This window comes from Elephas maximus, chromosome 12 (assembly GCF_024166365.1).
Source record: "Elephas maximus indicus isolate mEleMax1 chromosome 12, mEleMax1 primary haplotype, whole genome shotgun sequence".
Classification (NCBI taxonomy): domain Eukaryota; kingdom Metazoa; phylum Chordata; class Mammalia; order Proboscidea; family Elephantidae; genus Elephas; species Elephas maximus.
In genome coordinates, this window is record NC_064830.1 from 80,786,750 (window position 1) to 80,811,715 (window position 24,966).

Consider the following 24,966-nt stretch of genomic DNA (forward strand, 5'->3'; position numbering starts at 1 on the left):
GAGAATGAGGGAGAGGGGCTGGGAGAGAAAGGGTGGAAGCTAGCGTCACGACGTAAGCAAGGACGTACGAAGCCGTCGCCAAGTAAGGGCAAAGACAGAGCGACAGGGAGGGAGGGCTGGGAGGAGCTGGACTGGCCCATTTTTTTGGCTGGAGTGGGGGAGAGAAGAATAGCGAAAGGGGTAAACGGAAAATAGGAAGAAGATGAGGCGGCTATATTGTTGGGTAGACAGCGGAGGGTGGAACAGAGTTTGAATTTCACTGAGACTCGAGCGGCCTGCGACCTGAAACTAATCTTCCCACAAAGGTCCGCCCGGTGGTTTGGTCCTGCCTGGCCTACCGGATCTGCCCGAGCTCCGTCGGCCACCACTCCACTGGGTTCCCGGCACCGCCTCCTCCCAGCCCGCCGGGGGCTGCCGCGCTTCTGTGGGTGGGGAAAGGCAGGACTGACGCAGAGTGAGTGTAGGGGATGGAGACGCTGACTCCAGGCGCGGGAGACTGGGGGAAGGGGTTGGCTCCCCAGGGGTAAGGGCGGGGGGGGCGCGGCGTTGCTAGGAGACGCTCTTGTGTGACCCCAGTCTCGCGAGGGCAGCTCGGTGTCATCGACGCTGGCCTCGGGAACCTGCCTCTGGGAAGCAGCCCGCGTGCAGAAAGGGGACACCTGGTTTGGGAACGCTGAGATGCCGGTTTGGGGCCCATTAGAGACTTCTGAATCCTTTGGATTCCCAAATGTGAGTGGGAAATAGTAGAGGCTATTCGCTTCTTCCCAGCGCGCCGGGGACTAGAGACGTCTGGCTGGGGAAGGCTGACTCAGACGAGGCCCCGTTTGAGAACGAAAACGCCTAGGACAGTGAAAGCTAGCTTCATAATTCCGTCAGTCCACAAACTTGGGAACTAGACAAAAGCCTTGCACCGTGATTTTCCATTCGAGTGCAGGAATTGCCACCGGGGCCCTCTTTTCAGAGGAGGAAACTGTCTGAGATCCGAGAGGAGATAGGGGATGAGCTTTCTGGGTGGGGAAAAGAGCAAGGAAAGGTTCGAATGGAGGAAACAGCGAGAAGGCCATGTGGCTGCAGCAGAAAGAGCAAGTGTTACACAAGTGGCAGGGCCTGAGAAAGCAGGGCCTTTCCGGCCGTGGTAAGAGCTTGGATATTATGTTAAATGTGATGGGAAAACCGGCGAAGGGTTTTAAGAAGGGGAGTGACCTGACCTGACTTACATTTTACAAAAAAAATCGCTGTGGCTACTGCATAGAGAAGGTTGGAAGCTGTCCGGCCTGCTGGGAACCTGTTAAAGTGGACCAAGGGAGAGACGTTGCTGTTTTTGACTAGAGTGGTCACAGTGGAAACGGAGAGAATTAGATTCAGAATATGTTTTGGAGCAAGACTTGCTGCTGAATTGGATATATGGTGTGTGAGAGAGGGAGGGACCAAGGATGGCTCCTAATGGGGAAGACTGTTTGGAAAGGAATATCAGAAGTTCTGTCCTGAACATAGTAAGTTTGAGAAGTTTATTAGCCATCCAGATGAAGATGTTGAGAAGTTCAATATGCAAGTCAGTGGTAAAGTCATAGTTAGAGATAATAAATTTTTGGGGTGCTCAGAATATAGATCACCTTGGAAGAGAATGTAGATAAAAAAGAGGAAGACCCAGGACTAAACTTCCTGGGGCTTTCAACACTTAGCAATACACGCAGAAGGAGAAGCCAGGAAAGGACAGTATTAAAAGCCTCAAAGATACAAGGAGGAGTCCCCCTCCCCCATAATATCCTGGAATAATGAGACCTGCTCTCATAATCAATGAGAGTCATCCACCCATTGGCCAGCTTCTACCCATCACCTAAGGCCTGGTTCAGGTCTTGTCCCTTCCTTCCTCTCCCAGCTATCAGTGCTTTTGGACTTGTGTGCAGGTAATTTGTGCCCATTATAGGAAGCCTGACTTTAAATTCTGTATATATCTGTATCCCTCGTAAACTATAAACTCTTTGAGAGCTGGGACTGTTTCTGCTTTGTGGTCTTCTGGCTTCTAGTACAGAGCTTTGCCCAGAAGGCCCAACATGTCACTGTAGCTGGGTAGGAACACAACAGTAGGAACACTGTATTCATAAGGTATCTGCTGTGGAATTCAATAGTTTCTGACAAAGGGGTTTTTGTCCCTGCCACTGCTGCCACTGCCACCACCGCCACAATTTCAGTGGAAAGAGTGTCCTAAGAAGAATCAGAAGGCCTGGATTTCAATCTTTGATCTGCCACTAACCGGTGGAGTGGCCTTGGATAAGGTCCTTCTCTTTGAGCTCGAGGGGTTGGCCTAGATTAGAGATTGCAAAATGACAAGACAGATTCTGCCCACAAACATTGTTCTACCCACAAAGTGACTTAAATTCTTTCTAAAATTTACTTGCCAACATTTAAAAATTGGACATCAAAATCCAGATTTTCAGCTTCATTTGAAAAATCAGATAATCTGGCAACACTGCTGAAGCTCCTACACAGTAACAGTCAGCGGTAGCTTCACCCTTTTTATATGGATCATGTGTGCATTACCCTTGTGGGCATTTGACTTGCAGTCATTGGTCTTGAGCTGTGCTGTCCAGTGTGTAGCCACTAGCCACATATGGCTATTTAAATGTAAGTTAAAAAAAAAAAATGTAAGTTAATTAAATAAAAACTCACCTCTTCAGGTACACTAACTACGTTTCAAGTGCCCAGTAACAACATGTGTCTTACCCTATCGCACAGCATAGGCACAGAACATTTCCAGTATCACAGGAAGTTCTCATGGTCAGCACTGGACTGGAGGATCTTGAAGGTACCCAGGGTGCTAATTGTTTCCCACATGTAAAGATGAATCAATCAAGGCTCCTACTCTCAAGGAACTTCGTCTTTACTCATCTCTGCAGCTGACAAAAGTTGTTCGTTTAATAGTTGTTTCATAGGTGGAAGGTACTTGGAAGCTGTACCTGTGCAGAGTACAGTTATTTATTACATGGCTGGAACAAGTTTCAGATGCTAAAAAGCTCCAGCTGTGTTAACGGTTACAGCTGAAGCCCTTTTGCCAGTTTTCTATCCCAATTCCTTAGAAAATTATTTCAAAGGAGGAATTTAAATTAGCGTTTTGAGCTTTTCAACTTCTCTAGTTCCTATGGAGGGTTGAAGATCCCTGCTGGGTAGTTAGGAATGAATGACGGGTTGGATGGCCTAGTTTACCATCTATTTTCAGCCCTTCCCATACACCTCTAACACTGCCTTCTACTTTTGGTAACTGGTTTTCACCACCTCCAACGGACCCTTACCCTACCTTTGTCACCTAAAAATGCTGACAGCGTAACAGATGCTTTAACTTCTTTTGAATTGAGGGGACCAAGAAACTTGGTTTCCATTTAGAATTTCTGTCCCTGAGGCAAAAAAAAATGGCAGTACATCATGGTTACAATAGCTTGATTGGAGTTCCCCTACGCGAGTATGATCTTGTATGTGCTCCAGTGGTGGCATTATATATTTAGAATGGGTGTACTTGCCTCGCAGGATCTTGTTTGGGATAGTTATTTTAAAAGCCTGCCAGACGTCAATATTTTTGGATTTTCACCATGTTCTTAAGACTTCGCATCTGACAGAGCCTAGCCTAATTTCTTTTCCCTTAAGTAAAATAAAAATATGGTCTACCCTCTGCACCCTGCCCCCATCTCTGACACACTGTATTCTTGTCACTTTCTGTGTACAAAGATGCTGTTTCAGAGAATAGCCGTGATATGATTAAGTACACCACGCAGGCATATCCTGAGATTTGCAATACAGTGTGTGGCATTACACTTCCGTTTTTGGATTTTAGTAACCAAAAACTGAATCCAGAACAGGAAGCAAGTCCGTGGTGTATGTGTTGATTGATTGGGGTGGGGAGGGAGGAGACAGATGTGTGGGGCACAGTTTATCTTGACGGTAAGGATGATATTATATAGGATACGGGTGTATGCCAAAAAGAGGGAGTATAACAGATCTAGGAGAAAAGCGTACTGAAGGATAAGCAAGGAGTAAGAGATTAAGGAAGAAAAATAGGAAGGGAAGTCTGATGATGCCTTTGGTGTTGGCACCAGCATTATATTTCCAGTAAGAAGCATGCGCTGTGGTCTGAAGATAAGCTGTGCCTCCAACAGGGTTATTTACTCATACTGAAGAACAATAGCCCTTTACTGTACAGGGATTATTAATGATCAGAGGGAAACAGCTTTAGGAAAATCCATTACTACCACAAAGCAATAAATTCGCCAGCCAGCAGACAACACATTTCCCCCACCCGGCCTCCCAGCAGACAAAGCGTAGGCTTGATCAAAGAGGCCTCATTGTTCCTCCTTTATTTTCTCCTATTGAGGTCACATTTGCCTTTGTTAACTCACAGTGCTAAGTGATTTACATAGGTTATCTCATGAATAGTCCTTACAACAACTCTTTGAAGAAGGTACTATGGTTACCCTATTTTACATTTTAGGAAACTGAGGCTCAGAGAGGTTCATAACAGCTCAAAGTGGTAAAGTCAGGATTCAAACACAAGTTTGGGCCCCCCAGAGCCCATACATTCATTTTTTATATCTGTGGAGAAACTGAGTGCCCAAAACTAAGATAGTCATTCTTCTTTATCTAGGACACGAAAATCTGATTACTTTGGTATTATCAAGAACATTTCGGTACGCTAGAGGTTTTCCAAATGATGGAAGTTTTAAATTACAATTTTCTGGCTTGGTTGATCATTGGGCGCAATGGACCTTATTCCCCTAAAAGATTGTTTTTCAAGAAAAAGTATCAGAATCCTATTTTTGTGTATGTTTGGTTCTAAGTCTCAATAAAACATTTTAGTGGCCAAACCCTAACCGGCCTTAAAAGAACTTAGAGTTTAGGTTACATCATAACTGTGTTTTATGCTGCCCTAGATGGAACTGATGGGCTTCCCCCCGCCCCGAAAATAACTGAGTCTTTAGTCCTTTATCCTGATACCCACATATCCTGAAAACATCATCATGAGGACTAATTAGTATTTTAAAGTGCTATGAGATCTTCAGTTGGGAAACCTGGCCCAAATACCACTCACGTATATCTTCAGGCTGAGAATGGACATTACTGGTAACCATTCTGTGTGTGTGGGTTTATTCTCCTAACAAATATTTTTCAAGCTCCAATTATGTGCCAGGCCTATGAGTGTAATGAATGAGACATAGTCCCAAATCACCTTCCTCCCACCCCCAACACACACATGATGGAGGTAGAATGGTAAATCAAACAGAAAATTACACTAGAATAGAATGAATATTGCAACAGGAGTAAGCTGTGTGCTGGGGGTACACATAGGAGGGACACTGACCCCATCTCAATATGAAGAAGGCACCTCACAAGACATGACATAGAAGCTGAAGATTAAGAAGCAGCAGCTAGTCAAAGAAAGGGTGTATCTGGTGTGTGAACTCTCATTTGGCAGAAAGAAAGAGTTCCAGATCTAAGGAGATAATAGGGTAGAAGGGCAAAGGACATACAGTCACTGGTGCACAAAGAGCACATAAGACGGTGATTTTGTGTGGGTGGATTTCACTATCTTCTGCCCCCCCCCAAAAAAAAATCATAATAAAGTGCTCAGGAGAAAAATTTGGCCATACTAGTCAAAAGAAGTTGAGGAGAAAAAAATCTACCTATGGAACGTCTTTCCCTTCACCTGGGGCTCAAAAACGAGGGTTAACTCTCCTTGCTTCCTTCTGTCTCGTCTCTTGTTATACTGCTACATTTTTCCTTCAGTAGAAGGCAAAGCCCCATGAGAATCCAACATGTGGAATTTTGACATTCCTAACACCAGAGTCATACTTCTATAAATTTCATCTGGAGAAAGGGAATTTTCATCTCTGGACTTAAACTCCTAAGTGTTCATGCCGTGATGGTCTTTCCAGAGGTGGGGAAAAAGATGAAGTGGATGAAGCCCCTAGTACTAGCAGATCTTGCCATAGACCTTCTATAAAATTAGATTTAGACATGCCAAGTGTCTAGGTGAGCCATATACAGTGGGCTCTTGGAGCCTCCCCATATCCTTTCATTGTACTTATAATCTTAACATTGAGTAGAAGAATGAGTGGGGTTTTTTTGTTTTTAAGAGATTGATCACTTCTCATTATAAGTCCCCATTTCTGACTCGGGAATAAAAACGGGGAAGTTTGTGGTCAGATAGGGAAATGATCGAACTTTTTGGCTTTCAGTTCCGACTCTCCGGTCAATTAGGTGGCATTAGCCAAGAATCTTGTATGCCATCTGTAAGATTGGTAGAATCATGAGTTCTCATCATTTGAAATCCAGCAGATTTTTAAAAATGTAAATCAGACCATGTTACCGCCTTGCTTAAAACCCACCAGTGTCTTCGCTCTCAGAGTACGACCGAACTCTTCCAAGGCCCACCTGACCAACCTGTGCTGGCATCTGCCAGCCTGTGGACTCTGTAGGCTCTGACCATATTCACATTGCTCTGTGAAGTTGGTTCCCACCTCAGAGCCTTTGCTCCTTCTGTTCCCCCTTCCTGCACCACCCTCCCCTTAACTTTTCCCATTGATGGGCACTTTGTTACCAATAGGGTCTCAGCTGAGATGTCACTTCCTGAGAGAGGCCCTCCCTGACCACTCAAGATAAAATAACTCCTGCTTCTGCTCCTTAGTATCATATCATTGTTTCATTCCTTCAGAGCACATATCACTATCTGGAATTTTCTTACATATCATCTGCCTCTGCCCCTAGGATATAAAACACTAGGCAGGCAGGGACTTGGCAGCTTGTTTATCACTGTATCTCCAGAACCTAGCACATGCCTGGCATATGGTGGTTGGTTAATAAATGTTGAGTGAATGGGTCCCATGAGAGAAAGAGTAAGGCATGTGGGTGGTAGCATTGTAATGAACCTCCTGCCCTGGTGTCTCTTTTATGATGTCAGTTCCCTTTGGAGTTGGAGGGAATAGAGTTACCGTGGGGAACAGAAGAGCAGAGCAGCCCAGCCAGTGCACTGTCTCCTTTAAAGATGCTGATGTATAACAATTATTGAAGAAGGGCCCTTGCAGGATAGGGGGAAGGGCAGATGGTATATGGGAAACCTTAGAAAAAGGATTATTGCAGTTCATGCCAAGGTGCAAAAATTGCCTCTTTTTGCTCTTTGTATAAGAAGGGAATAGAATTGCTTAGTTCCCTATATCACAACTGGCTAAGTTCTTTAAAGCTAATCAACAGACTTTCAACAACATTTATTGAGATTGAGCAGCCAATTTAGTGATTGAAAGCATGGGCTCTGCCTCCAGACTGGGTTTGAACGCTGGCCCCTCTTGCTGTCTGTGTGACATTGGGAAAGTTACTTAACCTCTCTGTATCAAGTTCCTCCTTTGTCAGATGGGCATGGATAATAGTATTTACTCTATAAAAAACAAAACCAAACCCATTGCTGACCGTACAGAGTTGCTGTACTGATTATAGGAGTTAACATACGTAAAGCACCTAGCAAAATGCCTGGCACAGAGTAAGGGCAAAGCAAATATCAGCTCTTTATATCATCATTGGAGCCCTGGTGGCACAGCGGTTAAGCGCTTGGCTGCAAACCAAAAGGTGTGCAGTTTGAATCCACCAACTGCTCCTTAGAAACCCTATGAGACAATTCTACTCTGTTCTATAGGGTTGCTATGAGTCGAAATCAATTCCACGGTAACGGATTTGGTTTAATATCATTACCCCATCCCATTATTGCCATCAAATTGATTCCAACTCATAGTGACCCTATAGGACAGAGTGCAACCACCCCCTAGGGTTTCCAAGACTGTACCCTTTACAGAAGCAGACTGCCACGTCTTTCTCCCGCAGAGTGGCTGGTGGGTTTAAGCTGTCGACCTTTTGGTTAGCGTCTGAGTGCTTAACCACTGCACCATCAGGACTCCTCATATCATCATTATTATTACTGTAATGAACAAGACATAGTCCCTGCCCTCAAGGAATTCAGAGACTCTGGGACTAAAGAGACGTGATGAAATAAGAGCAAAAGAGCAGTAGCTGGGTGTGATAGAAGGTGGGGGTCCTCCAAAAACTTCATAGTAAATAGGTTTACTGGATGAGGTAGGGCAGGTAGCAGAAAAGAGACATTCCAAATGGAAGGCTCAGCTAGGACAAACACCAGGGAAGACACCACAGAATGCCTTAGAGTAGCAGCTTCCAAACTTCTGTTCTTCAGAGTCCACTGTCACAATTTTTGCTATTTTGTAATTTTACCTCTGTTTTAAATCGACTTAAACAAATATTTAAATACATTTATTTAGAGGAAACTCTGGTATAAGAGTAAACTTAATGGCCAGATAAGACTGAAGTTCAGTGTGGTCCTCTGAATAATCAAATATTCCTGATGTAGCCCGTGGGAAAAATCCCAGCATACCCGTGGCATCAGGTCAACCCCCTGATCCTAGAGAAAGAAGGGAAAAAAATGCCTCAGCTTCACATGAATAAGTGTGAAATAATTGATCGTTACAAAGGAAAAATGTTGGTTTCAAGCCATGAAATCCATTGGAAGGAAAATCCTTCAGGAAAAGGCAGCTTTTCTAAGTGAGCTGTTTTCCATGGGCAAAGAAGAAAATAGAAGCCAAAAGAGAAAGAGCTTTTTAATTTTTTTATATATGGCTGATTCAGTTTCTAGAAGCACAGGCTTTCTGTAGCAAGAGATCGTTGGCTCGTTCAGCAAACACTTGTTGAACACCAGCTATATGCCAGGCACCTTACTAGGTGCTAAGGATTCAGCAGTAAATAAGGGGATGTGGTTTCTGTTCCCACAAAGGCTAGGGTCTGTTGGGGGAAGATGTCAACAAGCTAGTATGTGAGTGATAAAGGAGCTCTGGTGGCGCAAGGGTTCCGTGCTTGGCTGCTAACTGAAAGGTTGGTGGTTTAAACCCACCCAGAAGCTCTGCGAGGGAAAGACCTGGCAACCTACTCCCTTAAAGATTACAGCCTAGAAAACCCTATGGGGGAGTTCTGCTCTGTCACATGGGGTCACTGCGAGTCAAAAATCAACTCAAGGCACCTGGCAACAATAACAACACAAGAGAGAAGCACTACAAAGAGAAAACACAGGGAGTTGTGGGAGGGTTCAACACGGGGTGTGGTTGGGGGAGAGGGGAAGCGCGAAGGATTTTCTGAGACATCTATGATTTTACTGGAAACTGAAGGATGAGTAGGGGTTGGTCAGGTGAAAAGAGGAGTTCAGGGGAAAACCTTCTAGAAAGAAGCGACAGCATGGTATGTGCCCCCAAGGCAAGAAAGAAGATGGTTCCCTCAAAGAACTGAAAGGAATCCAATAAAGAACAAAAGAAACATTTTCCGTGTCTTTTCTCTCAAGACTTGGAAGGAAGTGGTAGGCTAGACTTGTTAATAGTCCACAATGGGGAATACACTTTAGACTCCTCTCTGGAAGTCTTTGGACTTGGATTTTCTGGGTCACCTGATGTTGGAGACGAAACTATCACTTATCTCCCTTTCAGGATTAGTTTTCAAAACACTTAGACATAATTAAAGTGTTTTGAAAATAGTTGTATTAAGTACCAATTGTTAACTCTAATTGTAGGTCTTGTGTATCAGATTATGGTATATGATCGGTTATAGTTTGAAGCTGTGTTTCTTAGAGTAGTCGAAGGAAACCAGTTAAAGTCAGGCTTTGGAGAAGGTTGCTGCTGTCTTAACGTGCCAGACCTTCTTCACTTTCCTGCTCACGTGTCATGCCGTCAAGGAAGTTTCGTCTGTTAATGACAGGGAAGTGAAGCAATCAGTAATAGATGTTAGTTACAGACTCCCTACTCACAGGAACTGACACATATTTTCAAGTGAAACCATGGAGTTTTAGGGATAGCCAGAAACTCCGAAACCTGTTTCCTTAACAGGAAAAATGTCATCATCTCATCTGGGTTTTTAGTAGAATCAACCACAAAGCATGATGTTCTCTCTTGGTTTTTATGAATTCCTTTCAAAAACTTTTTCTGTGAAGCATCATGGACTTCAGAATTGGTATTGACTATAACTTTTGGCCTTTAAACTTTTGAATTGGGTGAAGTAGTGCTTTCAAGTCTTCATCAAATGGTTAAGCCTCAAGAAAGATCACCAGGGTCAGGATAAGTAGGAGGGTCAATCAGATTCAAAAAAGACATTCTCTGTAAGGGGAATTCTTTACAGTTATGGTACTTAGAATTTCTAGAGGAACACCCCTTCTTCCAGTTCCCAGCTGCATTCTTTAGCTGCCCAAATTCTCATAAGCTCAGGGCATCCTAAAGCATACACGGTCACCAGATTTTAACGTCTTCCCTTGAATTGGAAGCAGGCCATGTTTCCAGACAGCAGTGAGCTGCCTATTTCCCTATCCTGATGAGCCTGTTTGAGGAAAACCCGGGACTCATAATGAGGTGTCCAAGTGCCTGGCCCTGCTACTCGCTCACCCTATCTGTCTGTTGCCCTTGTCTTCCTTCCCAGCCTGCCTGTTTGTTAAAAGCAGTATATTCATGATTTTAAACCTGTTTTTTAATCAGATTCCTCCAGTAATGAGACTTTTTTTTTTTCATTTTCCCTAAACTACTTTTAGATGTAGAAGTAAATAGTAAAGAAATAGGCAGAAAATTTTCCTTAAGTTAAAAAAAAAAAAAAAAAAAAACTAAATATCCATCAACAGGAAAACAGATAAGAATATTGGAGTGTCTTCATACAGTGGACTGATCTGCAACAATGAGAATATATGAACTAGGGCTATGTGTGACAATATAGATGAATCTTACTAATATGATGAGCAAAAAAAAAAGTTGCAGAAGAATATAATACCATTTTATATATAAAGTTTTTAAACCTTGTAAAGCAATACTATATAATGTTAAATATAAAGATATGTGTGAGAATGATAAATCAGGATAGTGAATTCCTTCTAGAAGTGGAAGGAGAATGTGATTACAAAGGGTTAAACAATGGGGGCTTCCTCTATGTACATGATTTATTCTTTAAGGTCTCTGGTGAATATGTTTATTATATTATTATAATTAACATATATATTCTCTACATCTGAAATATTCTGTAATAGAAATGACTTAAAACTGACAGGAATTTTATTTTTAAAAATAAAAATAGGTTTAGAGGATATACTTAGTTCACATTCAGCCAAGTCCTCTGAAATTAACCAATCTTTCAGAGTGAAAACCCCAGAGAGGCCACAAGATCTTCAGTCATCAGAAAGATTTTCAGTTATACTCGTTGTCCAGTTCTTACGTGGACAGGGAAGTAGACTGACAATTTTGAGAAATAATTTCCCACAAGGCTGTTGTGAATTAGAAGAGAAGTAGCAACCTAACAGCCTCTGGATGAAACAGCTTACAGACTCAGTTTGGTTTGTCCTGTGTGTGGCTCACATTTTCAAAAATAATGAATTCTTGTCTTTTAGGCGATTTCTCAAAAGGAGCTTTGGTGACTACTAACTGAAAGGTCAGCAGTTTAAACCCACCAGTCGTTCCGAGAAAGAAAAGACCTGGTGGTCTCGTCCCATAAACATTATAGCCTAGAAAATACTATGGGGCATTTCTGCTCTGTCCTATAGGTTCACTTTGAGTTGGAATCGATTCAGTGGCTTGCAACAACAGCAGGAGATTTCTCATTTAAAAAAATTTGTATTGCTACCTATTCTCAAAGCTCTCAGGAAATCTGGCATCCCTAGGCCCTCACTTCCACATGGCAGGAGCTGGCCAGAGCTGAGTAGCAACTGTCCCCTTTCAAGGCAGCATGTACTCTCCAGTGGGCCTCTGTCCCCACCCAACCAGGTTCGTCATTTGTGTTACCTCCCAAGCACCCAGAGGCACTTGAGTTTGCATTAAATTCCCCTTCTCACTTAACTAGGAAATTCATTTATCCAAAAGGTCCCTTTTCCAAAGTACTTAGGTTAGTGATGTAATATACAAGAATACACATTAAAGCATCACTTCTAAGGTATCGTGGTAAGAGCTTAAAGAACAGTAAATGTGAATTTTCATTTTGCTACGCTTGTAAAATTGGCTATCATGGCAAACAGCACTGTTGAGCAATCCTCAGCCTTGGGAGGATGAACACGTCTAGTTGAGAGATAGCTGGTATTCCTACTACACCGTCCTGGCAATGTGACCAAACAGATCTGTTGAGAAAGAGCAATTCTTTCTAGACTAATTAAAGAGCTTGATTAAAAAAAATGTACATCTGCCTAGCTGCCTACTGTCAAATTGAATTTTTATGCAAATTTTCCCTCTTCTATTTTGGTGAGTCTGAAGATGACAACAGCAACACGACAAGAAGTTCTTGGCCTCTACCGCAGAATTTTCAGGCTCGCGAGGAAATGGCAGGCGGCATCAGGGCAGATGGAAGACACCATTAAAGAAAAACAGTACATATTAAAAGAAGCCAGAACACTGTTCCAGAAAAACAAAAATGTAAGTAGGCCTCAGTTGGAGTCTGCAAGAAGGAGGTGCAGTTTCTTGTGGAGTGTGTTCATTCCTATTCTGTCCTAAAAATGAGAGGACTAAACAACAAGTCCGAGTGGCAGAGAGTAGACCAGGAAGGGGCTAGAGGCCCAGTTTAGTTAGCTTGCACAGCCACTGGAAAGCAGAGCCAGCACGTGTTTCTCTCTTCACGTGTTCCAGATCTCAGTCCAGCTGATAAATGGCTCAGTGGACCCCATGAGCCAGGTGACAACCAGGCCAATGTGAGTCTTCAGAGGCAGAGCTGTTCCTCACACTGAGCCCGTTGCCAGCCACTCCCACAAAAAAAGGTGCATAATTACATTTTTTTTTCAATTCATAAACTATTCAAAGCCTCCAAATATAAGCCCATTCAGCAGGAAGAGAATAGGATTGAGACATAGGGCTCCCTTCATAAATGTAACTTTGAACTCAAGCCTCTTTGCCTAGCAGAGTGAGTTGGCCCTTTGGGACCACAGAATTGGGTAAAATAGTGCCTCCATTAGCTAGTTTAACCAAATTCCACACCCAGGGACCAGGGAGCCAGAAACCTTTCTAGGAGGCTCAATTTGATCCATTCCAACCAACCGTAAAGCATTAGCTATTAGCTCCTTAGAAAGACTGTCTGGCACCAAGCATGGGAAGGGCTTTCAGCTCCTGACCTTTCTTCAGCCTCCTTCTCATCGATCTAATGGATTCAGTGCTGCCACTGTTCGCCTCGTGAAACTTCCTGATAGTCTACTCCCTTGACTTTTTTTCCTCTCTGACCCCTGTCTTTGTCTCCTTTTCGGCACTGTCTGTTCTACACACCCTTCTGCCAGCTGTAGGGTCCTCTGAAAGTCAGCCCTCTGCATTGAGGCCTGCAGAAGGAGTAACTACCTTATGGTTTCACCTCCAACATCTGAATACCCAGCCTCGGCTTCTCACCAACCACCGGAAGCATCTAATCAAAGCAGAATTCATCTTTCTGCAGGAGTGCCTCCCCTCCCCAGCTTGCCCATTTCTACCACTCTGCAGGTTTTCACCCTCATTCTTTCATTCAACAAGTGGGTGAGTGGCCACCATGTGCCAAACACTGGACTAGATGTTGGGGATATAAAAATGAGCAAAACCAAGACAGGGTCCTTCAAAGGTATTTCAGAGGTTGTGGTTGTTGTGTACTGTTGAGTTGATTCCAAATCATAGCAATCCTATAGGACAGAGTAGAAGTGCCTCGTAGGGTTTCCTAGGCTATAATCTTTACGGAAGCAGATCACCAGGTCTTTTCTCCTGCGGAGTCTTTGGGTGGATTCAAACCTCCACCCTTTCAATTAGCAGCCAAGTGCTTAATCATTGTGTCACCAGAGCTCCTTGTTTCAGAGGTAGATGATATTAACTGTGAAATTACTGTTGGGACAAGCACTACAAAGGACCCACTCCTAATCTACAGTATCTTTCCTTTCTCCTTTGAATCCCTGAAGCCTCTCTGCTTTTTAAGGCCAACTGGCTTGTGAAGCTTCCCTCTGCCTTTATCACCATCCTCCAGCTTCTCTAAACTTTGTCTCTTCTTAGTGTAGATGGCTCATGCCCAACCAGTGTGCATACCCATGAGGTCCTTAATCAATCCCCTGAGGAATGGAAAGAAAATATTACAATCGTTATTTCTATTAATTTTTCATTTCATCCTTTAAAAATATGTGCTTATGTATATTTTATATTGAATTTATTAGTCCATGTTGGCTGCTAACCAAAAGGTCGGCAGTTTGAATCCCCCAGGTGCTCCTTAGAAACCCTATGGGGCATTTCTACTCTGTCCTATAGGGTTGCTATGAGTTGCAATCGACTCCATGGCAGTGGGTTTGGTTTGGCTTGGTAGATAATTTATAAATCAGTAAGTTAATTTATAAATTAATATAAATTATAAATATTTATAAATTAACTTACTGATTTATAAATTATCTGGGCTCAAATTTTTTATTGAAAGAAGTAGGTCATCAAAAAGTTTGGAAACCACTGACTTATACCCACCCCTAAGTAGTTGGTTATATTTTCTTTTTTCTTATTCTTTGTTTTGTTTATGTTGGCCTAGTCTCCTTAACTAGGTTGTTAAATGCTTGAGCACATAGACAATGTCTTGTGCTTCTCTTGTATATACTACAGGACCTGCCTTGTGGTTGTCACTAAATTGATGAGCATTACAAATACTTTGATTCCATTTGACCTGCTCTAGAAATCCATCTCAGTTTCTCTGCCCTCCCCCAGACACACCCCCATGATGGCTAACTCTTCTGAATTTGTATAGCAGTCTGTGCCTGTCATTTTCCTCATTGGTTATATTATACCACCATGCCTTTTCTGTAGCTTCACATATCAGGTAATAACCTTGACAGTTGAGGGCAGGGACCATGGCCTCACAGTGTCCAGCCTGGTAGTGGGAATATTGTAGTAAATACCCAATAAACCCTTGCCAATGAGCTCACTTGAGGATTGCTTGAGATCCTTTGTGTTTTTAGTTATTACAATAATCATTCCTTTGCCTCTGCTTGGATTAGCCCAAGGTAGTGTGAGCTAGTGTAGTGGGAGGTGTGCGTACCACTGATAGTATGTGAAATTATTGGGGGCAGGGGGTACATGGGTTTTAATTTAATATTAAGATATATACTTGTTTTATTGTGTATCAGAAGGGAAATAGAATATTAGACCACAATTTCACAAATATTATTGCTTAAGAGAGAAATTGTTTAAAGAAAAATATTATCAGTATAGGCAGTATGTAGGTATGGTAAAATCATACATACAAGCAGTCCATGAATGACTGCTGTTTGGAGAACTCTAGCCCAAGCTTGTTCAGATGGAGAGCTGGAGTCCTGTCCCTCCCCCTCAACAACCCCCCTTAACTATATCTTTGTCAGGTTTCCTTTCTCCCCAGTCCCCCATGCAGACATAAGTAGCTTCTTGTCACCTCACTCACTGTAAGAGCTTAGTAATCCAAAGCTATCTCATGAATTGCTCTGAATCCCAGTGGGCCAATGGGAACATGGAAATGTATTCCCAAGTTGGACATGAGAGCAATAGCTTCTGAGAAACACAGAGGTCAGAAAGTTGAGCCTTCGCCCCAAGGGACTCAGCTCTAGTTCTGTGCATTGCTGTTCCTGGAACTCTTCTCTGATCCAAGAGGTACCAGAGGACAGGAACGCTCTTGGAATTTTCAAGCCACACAGGCCCAGACTTCACTGTGGGTGTCATCTGGGGCTGATGCAATCCTTGCTCTGCTTTGAGGCCCATTTGCAACCCTTAGCAGAGCCACATGTCGACTCATTTTTCACCCTTGGCATGGAAGTGCTTCTCTCCCTAATCCTACCTGGCTTTTTGTTTTTCAGAAAAATCTTTCATCCCATTTCTTGAAACTAGACCTCCATGATTTGACACATTGGGAACTTCAAAAGCCCTTTCTTCCCCTTACCCATGAGCAAGGCAGTTTACAGTTCAAAATGAAAGTTGGAGCATTCTTCAGTAGCTTACTCAGGGGGGTTCCAGACAGCATATGCTGAAACAATTGAGTCCCTTTAAAATTGAATCAATCGGAGAGGATATAGAGAAGCACTCTTAGGTACGGTTTGAGTGGGCAAAAAAGTTACACATTGTGGTGGAGTATTAGTGTAACCTCTAGACAGTAATTTGGGAACATTTGCTAGAATTCAAAATGCATAAACACACACCCTTTCATCCAGCAGATCTCTCTCCAGGAATTTATCTTTTAGATACTTGCAAATGGGCACAAAAATATTTTTTATAGAGATCCAGAGCAGAATTGTTTGTAAAAATGGCAAAATATTGTAAATATCCTCAATGTCCATCAGTTGGGGATTGGTTAAATAAATTATAGTACAGCCTTACATTGGAATTTCGTGTAGCTGTTAAAAAGAATGGGGCAACTCTATACGTGTAAATATACAAGGAGCTCCAGGTAACATTGTTAGTGAAAAAGCAAGGTTCAGAACGAAGTGAGCTGTCCTTAAGGTAATGAAGGAAAAAAAAACCAAGTCTGTCTATGTATGTGTGCTTATATATGCACAGAATATCCTTGGAAGAACACACAAGAATCTGCCGCTAATTGTTGTCTGTGAAGAGGGGAACTAGGGGGTGTGTAAGAGGGAGACTTATTTTTAATGCTGCGTTCTTTGTGTTATTTGAATTAGTTTTATCATATGCATGTATTACCTGTTTCAACAATTTTTTACAAGTTTAATCCACAGTAAATTTAAGTTACTGTTGATTTTTCAAATTATCAACATTTAATTTAGTGTTAATGAATTGAAAAAGTTTAAGAAAATGTACACCTGTATTTTACATAAGGAGCCCTGGTGGCACGACGAATAAGCTGTCAGCTGCTAACTACAAGGTTGGCAGTTCAAAACCCACCCAGCAGCTCCATGGGAGAAAGACCTGGCAATCTGTTCCCATAAAGATCAAAGCCTAGGAAACCCTATGGGCAGTTTTATTCTGTCATATGGCATCACTGCGAGTCAAAATTGACTCGAAGGCACCTAACAACAACCACATTCTTTAGGTGGCATTACCACAATACTAACAGCCTCACCTGTTTTCTCCTGGTAACAGCTCACAGACACAGACCTGATTCAGCAGTGTATAGACGAGTGCACGGCCAGGATTGAAATCGGACTGCATTACCAGATTCCTTATCCAAGGCCAGTAAGTGTGACTCGTTAACATGGGGTGGGTCCTAATCCTTGTCAACCTGGCTATTTCTAAGAATGTGTATGGAGGGGGCTTATGCTTGCTGGAAGCCTTGAGCTACTGTAGGAGGCACGCTGGAAATAAGTTATCTCGCAGACCACCAACCCATTGCCACAAACTAAAATATCAGTGAATGCCTGGCTTCTCCTATCTGTACAACGTTCCCACATACACAAAACATACAGCATTCTCTTTTAACCTTCGCCCTTTTATGAAAATGTGCTTATTTTCCTTATTATAAAAGCCAAGCTGTTGTAATAAAAGAATAAACTTCAAACATTAAAGGAATACATAAAGTAGAAGGTGAAAATTGGCAAAATCCTCACTTTTTTTTTTATAGAAGTGACCACTGTAACTATGGCGTTGGTAAGAAATTGCCAATATTCAGTTCTTTGACATACAAAAACAGCAGTTTCATATTGTATTGGTTCAACCTAATAGTTTGATAATATATCCTTTTAGTCTTTTTTTTTTCCTACGCTCATATACATACATTTTCTTGACATACATAGATTCTTATTAGGCATACTATTTTGTTGTCTGTTTATTTTACTTGATTTATTCTGGACATCTATAAAGTTCTACCTCAATCTTTTTCAGTCATTTCATTGTATGCTATTGTATGAATGTGCCATAATTTGACCAGCTCCCTATTACTCATTGCCATACTGTCAACTGTGACTCATAGTGACCCTATAGGGCAGAGTTGAACTGCTCTATCAGGTTTCTAAGGCTGTAATTTTTACTGGAGCAGACTGCCACATCTTTCTTCTGTGGAGTGGCTGGTAGGTTCCAACCACTGACCTTTCTGTTAGCAGCTGGGTGCTTTAACCATTGTGCCACCAGGGCTCTTTCATTGTTGTTAGGTGCCATTGAGTCAGTTCCAACTCATAGCGATGCTGTGAACAAAAACACTGCCCGGTTCTGTGCCATCCCTACAGTCGTTGTTATGATTGAGCCCACTGTTGCAGCCACTGTGTCAGTCCATCTCGTTGAGGGTCTTCCTCTTTTCAGCTGACCCTGTACTTTACCAAGCATGATGTCCTTCTCCAGGGACTGATCCCTCCTGACAACATGTCCAAAGTACGTAAGACACAGTTTCACCATCCTTGCCTCTAAGGAGCATTCCGGTTGTCTTAGTCACTTAGTGCTGCTATAACAGAAATACCACAAGTGGATGGCTTTAACAAAGAGAAATTTATCTTCTCACAGTCTAGTAGGCTGGAAGTCCAAATTCAGGGCGTCAGCTTCAGGGGAAGTCTGTCTCTCTCTGTTGGCTCTGGAGGAAGGTCCTTGTCCTCAATCTTCCCATGGTTGGGGAGCTTCTCAGGTGCAGGGACCCTGGGTCCAAAGGACGCGCCCTGCTCCTGGTGCTTCTTTCTTGGTGGTATGAGGTCCCTTCGTCTCTCTACTTGCCTCTGTCTTTTATATCTCAAGAGATTGTGTCAAGATACAATCCAATCCTGTAAGCTGAGTCCTGCCTCACTAACACAACTGCTGCCCATCCTCCCTCATTAACTTCATAGAGCCAGGATTTACAACATAAAGGAAAATCATACAATACGGGGAATCATGGCCCAGCCCAATTGATACACACATTTTGGGGGGGACATAATTCAATCCATGACCCTGCTTGTACTTCTTCCAAGACAGATTTGTTCGTTCTTTCGGCAGTCCATGATATATATTCTTTACCAACACCACAATTCAAAGGCGTCAGTTCTTCTCTGGTCTTCCTTATTCATTGTCCAGCTTTCACATGCATATGATTGCGACTGAAAATACCATGGCTTGGGTCAGGCGCACCTTAGTCTTCAAGGTGACATCTTTGCTTTTCAGCACTTTAAAGAGGTCCTTTGCAGCAGATTTGCCCAATGCAATGCCTCTTGATTTCTTGACTGCTGCTTCCATGGGTGTTGATTGTGGATCCAAGTCAAATGAAATCCTTGACAACTTCAATCTTTGGCTCCCTCAGCTCCCTATTAAACCCAAGATCAAACCCGTTGCCATCAAGTCAATTCTGACCCATAGCGACCCTGTAGGACAGAGTAGAACTGCTCCATAGGGTTTCCAAGAAGCAGCTGGTGGATTCATCAAAAATGAAATGGAACCCATGAGGATTGATATCCTAGGCATTAAACCAAAAACCAAACCCATTGCCATCGAGTCGATTACAACTCATAGAAACCCTATGGGATAGAGTGGAACTGCCCCATAGAGTTTCCAAGGAGCAGCTGGTGGATTTGAACTGCCATCCTTTTGGTTAGCAGCTGTAGCACTTAACCACTACGCCACCAGGGTTTCCTCCTAGGCATTAGTGAGCTGAAACACACTGATTTTGACCATTTTGAATCAGACAGTCATATGATCTACTACGCTGGGAATGGCAACTTGAAGAGGAATGGTATAGCGTTCACTGTCAATAAGATCATTTCATGATCTATCATGAAGTGCAATGCTGTGAGTGATAGGATAATAGCCATACGCCTTGCCTACAAAGAAGACCAGTTAATTTGACTGTTATTCAAATTTATGCACCAACCACTAATGCCAAAGATGAAGAAATTGAAGATTTTTACTGACCTTTGTGATCTGAAATTGATCAAACATGCAATCAGGATGCATTGATAATTACTGGTGATTGGAATACAAAGGTTGGTAACAAAGAAGGATCTGTAGCTGGAAAATATGGCCTTGGTGTTAGAAACTGCTGCAGATTGCATGATAGAATTTTGCAAGACCAACAACTTATTCTTTGCAAATACCTTTTTTCAACAACATAAATGGCAGCTATACACGTGGACCTCACTGGGTGGCATACACAGGAATCAAATCGACTATATCTGTGGAAAGAGACAATGGAGAAGCTCAATATCATCAGTTAGAATAATGCCAGGGGCCGACTGTGGAACAGACCGTTATTTACTCATACGCAAGTTCAAGTTGAAGCTGAAGAAAATTAAAACAAGTCCATGAGAGCCAAGGTACAACCTTAAGTACATCCCACCTGAATTTAGAGACCAACTCAAGAATAAATTTTATGCATTAAACACTAATGACCGAAGACCAGACGAGTTGTGGGATGACATCAAAGACATCATACATGAAGAAAGCAAAAGGTCATTAAAAAGACAGGAAATAAAGAAAAGACCAAAATGGATATCAGAAGGGTCTCTGAAACTTGATTTTGAACGTAGAGTAGCTAGAGTGAATGAAAAAAATTATGACATAAACGAGCTGATCAGAAGATTTCAAAGACCAGCTCGAGAACACAGAGTATTATAATGAAATGTGCAAAGATCTGGAGTTAGAAAACCAAAAGGGAAGAACACACTCAGCTTTTCTCAAGCTAAAAGAACTGGAAAAAAAATTCAAGCCTCGAGTTGCAATACTGAAGGATCCTAGGGGCAAAATACTGAACAACACAGGAAGCATCAAGGGAAGATGGAAGGAATACAGTCATCAATGTTCAACCCTTTCAGGAAGTAGCATATGATAAAGAACCCATGGTACTGAAGGAAAAAGTCCAAGCTGCGCTGAAGCCATTGGCAAAAAAACAAGGCTCCAGGAATTGACAGAATACCAGTTGAGATGTTTCAACAAACAGATGCGACTCTGGAAGTGGTCACTCATCTATACGAAGAAATTCAGAAGACAGCTACCTGGCCTACCGACTGGAAGAGATCCATATTGGTGACCATTTCAAAGAAAGGTGATCCAACAAACAGAATATGGAAATTATCAAATAATATAATTAATATCACATGCAAGTAAAGTTTTGCTGAAGGTAATTCACAAACTATTGCAGCAGTGCATCAACAGGGAACTGGATTCAGAAGAGGATGTGGAACAAGAGATATCATTGCTAATGTCAGGTGGATCTTGGCTGAAAGTGAGAATACCAGAAAGATGTTTACTTGTATTTTATTGACTGTGCAAAGGCATTCAACTGTGTGGATCATAACAAATTATGGATAACATTGGGAAGAATGGGAATTCCAGAACACTTAATTGTGCTCGGAAACCCTGGTGGCGTAGTGGTTAAGTGCTACTGCTGCTAACCAAGAGGTCGGCAGTTAGAATCCGCCAGGCGCTCCTTGGAAACTCTCTGGTGCAGTTCTACTCTGTCCTATAGGGTCGCTATGAGTCAGAATTGACTCGACGGCAGTGGGTTTGGTTTTTTGGTTAATTGTGCTCATACAGAACCTGTGCATAGACCAACAGGCAGTCCTTCGAACAGAACAAGGGGATATTGAATGGTTTAAAATCAGGAAAGGTGTGTGTCAGGGTTGCATCCTTTCACCATACTTATTCAGTCTATATGCTGAGCAAAAGAAGCTGGACTATAAGAAGAATGTGACATCAGGATTGGAGGAAGATTCACTAACAACCTGCAATATGCAGATGACACAGCCCTGCTTGCTGAAAGTGAAGAGGACTTAAAGCACTTACTGATGAAGAACAAAGACTACAGCCTTCAATATGGATTACACCTCAATATAAAGAAAACAAAAATCCTCAGAACTGAACCAATAAGCAACATCATGATAAAGAAAATACTGAAGTTGTCAAGGATTTCATTTTACTTGGATCCACAATCAACTCCCATGGAAGCAGCAGTCAAGAAATCAAATGATGTATTGCACTGGGCAAATCTGATGCAAAAGAACTCTTAAAAATGTTGAAAAGCAAAGTTGTCACTTTGGGGACTAAGGTGTGCCTGTCCCAAGCCATGGTATTTTCCATTGCCTCGTACGCACGTGAAAGCTGGACAATGAATAAAGAAGACTAAAGAATTGATGCCTTCGAATTATAGTGCTGGTGAAGAATATTGAATATACCGTGAACTGCTAGAACAACGAACAAATCTGTCTTGGAAGAAGTACAGCCAGAATGCTTCTTAGAAGCGAGGATGGCAAGACTCCGTCTCAGATACTTTGGACATGTTACCAGGAGAGACCAGTCCCTGGAGAAAGACATCATGATTTTTAAAGCAGAAGGTGAGCAAAAAAGAGAAAGATTCTCAATGAGATGGATTGACACAGTTGACTGTGATGATGGCCTCAAACATAGCACCAATTGTGAGGGTGGTGCAGGACCAGGCAGTGTTTTTTTCTGTTGTACATAGGGTTGGTATGAGTCAGAACTGATGCGACGGCACCTAACAACAACAACCTATTAGTTTCCTAGGCTGCTATAGAATGAAGTACTAGCAAATGAGTAGCTTTAAACAACAGAAATTTATTCTCTCTCAGTTCTGGAGGCTAGTAGCCTTAATCGGGGTATAGGCAGGGCCATGCTCTCTAAGACAAGATCCTTTCTTGTCTCTCCCAGGTTCTCTTGCCCCAGATGTTCCTTGGCTTGCAGCTGCAGTATAACTGACTACAGTAGTCCCCTCTTATCCATGGGGGATACACTCCAAGACCCCCATGGATGTCTGAAACGGCAGATAGTACTGAACCCTATATATACTATGTTTTGACCTATACATACATACCTGTGACAAAGTTTAATTTATAAATTAGGCACAGTAAGAGATTAACAATAACTAATAAAAAAAATAGAACAATTATAACAATATACTGTAATAAAAGTTATGTGAACATAATCCCCAGGTGGCATGGAGCTGGACGGTGTAAGATTTCATCACACTACTCATTTAACATTTTCGGACTGCAGCTGACCACGGGTAACTGAAACTGCATAAAGTCAGACTGTAGATAAGGGTGGGTGGTGGTTAGCTACTGGAAACCCTGGTGGCGTAGTGATTAAAAGTTCAGCTGCTAACCAAAAGGTCAGCAGTTTGAATCTACCAGGCACTCCTTGGAAACCCTATGGGGCAGTTCTACTCTGTCCTATAGGGTCACTATGAGTTGGAATTGACTCGATGGCAATGGGTTTTTACTGTAACCACATGGACATCTTCCCTCTGTGTCTCCTCTTTTATAAAGACATCACTCAGATTGGATTAGGACCCACCCTATTCCACTAGGACCTCATCAAACTTAACTGATAACATCTTCAAAGACCCTATTTCCAAATAAGGTCACATTCACAGGGGTTAGGACTTCAGCATATCTTTTTGGGGATACAGGTCAACCCAAAACATCCCTCATCTTTGGATTTCCATCTTGCTGTGTGATCTGTGGTCATTTTTTCCTCCAAGCAGGCAAAATGGCAAAGAGCACAAGCACTGGAATCATACAGATCTGAGTTCAACTCCTGGCTCCACGACTTAATATATACTCTGGGGCAAGTTATTTAACTCCTCCAAGCTTCCATTTTCTTATCTATAAAAATCGGAATAATAATTCCTTTTGAGATTATTGTAAACGTTAATGTATCGAGATTATAAGGATTAATGAGTCAGTGGTTAAGAGCCCGGCGGCTAACCAAAAGTTCAGCAGTTGGAATCTACCAGCTGCTCACTGGAAACCCTATGGGGCAGTTCTGCTCCATCCTATAGGGTTGCTGTGAGTCAGAATCAACTCAACGGCAATGGATTTTTTAAATAGGTTACCCAGTACCATCGAGTCGATTCTGACTCATAGCGACCCTATAGGACAGAGTAGAACTGCCCCATAGAGTCTCCAGGGAGCGCCTGGCAGATTCAAACTGCTGACCCTTTGGTTAGCAGCCGTAGTTAAATATGTTAGTGCTTAGCAAAGAGCCTGGTACTTAGTAAAGCCTCAGTGAATATAAGCTGCTACGATTATGATTGTGATTATTAATATTATTATTTTTCTTATTATTATTCAGATTCATCTGCCTCCAATGGGCCTTACCCCATTACAAGGTCGGGGACTTCGAAGACAGGAGAAACTGAGGAAACTTGCCAAACCGGTATATCTCAAGTCTCATGATGAAATTTCCTAACCCAGGAGAAAGTTTATTTCTGAGAATGATGAGCCAACTAGGCCTAAAATGTAAAACAGATGACAAAACCTTTCTCCTTGATTAGGGGCAAAAAAATTCAGGTATCTTCTAAAAACCTCCCAGATATTGGAACTTACCCTGATGTGTGCCTACGTGTTCCTAGAGTTTGCCAGGATCTTGCTGCCTAAGTGGATGATATAAACCCTACAGGTCATGGACCTTTGAAGCCTTACTGAAGTCATATTTTGAAACAAAATATGTGGAAGGAAGGGTGAAGGGTAATAAAGGTTTTCATGGGAACGCCCTTAGCCACACATGCCAGCTGATTCAGAGAAATTAGCCGATTGCTAATTATGGCTACTATGAAAACGTATAGCACACTCAGAATTATTTTAAATTTTCTTTTCAAATTATAGATTTGCTTAAAACTAGGCTTTTTTGTGTGTTGTCTTTCGACCCTTCCAAATTCTAGATAAACTCTTAAAAGGTATATCATTCTATGGTTTTTCATGGAAATTTTATGAGACCCATTACCCGCCCCGTAAATGAAAGTGCATGTCTTAGTTAAATGCTTATGTTTACCTAATCTTAAAGCTTGTGATTACTTAGTATGCTGATCTGGAAAGCACTTAAAACTCATATCGTATTCATCATAAGTATTTTACCTTAACATAATTGAAAAGTACAAGAGCCAAGCTGGCTTTCAAATTATGTGTAAACATAAATGGGAAAAGTAAAGACCGAAACACAAAGAATTTATACCTCTGTAATATGTGGAATCAAGGGAGAGTCCCATGGCAAGTCTGTACATCAGTGCTGTTGCCTTTGACCTCCAAAGACGACAAGCATCAACAATAAAGACAAATGT

At 42.1% G+C, this 24,966-nt stretch overlaps 1 protein-coding gene across 9 annotated transcripts; it reads left to right on the forward strand.

The window, feature by feature from the left end:
* Positions 1 to 24,966, forward strand: LYRM1 (LYR motif containing 1). 9 transcript variants are annotated; one of them, XM_049904925.1, is made up of 4 exons: positions 1 to 82; positions 12,293 to 12,458; positions 17,085 to 17,177; positions 23,982 to 24,966. In XM_049904925.1, the coding sequence occupies exons 2-4, from the start codon at positions 12,300 to 12,302 to the stop codon at positions 24,096 to 24,098; spliced, it is 369 nt and encodes a 122-aa protein (XP_049760882.1). In that variant the 5' UTR covers positions 1 to 82; positions 12,293 to 12,299; the 3' UTR covers positions 24,099 to 24,966. The 9 variants fall into 9 exon arrangements, with proteins under 9 accessions (XP_049760882.1, XP_049760884.1, XP_049760881.1 ...); XM_049904927.1 differs by lacking the exon at positions 1 to 82 and adding an exon at positions 368 to 454 and having other exon boundaries at positions 12,300 to 12,458; XM_049904924.1 differs by lacking the exon at positions 1 to 82 and adding an exon at positions 371 to 454.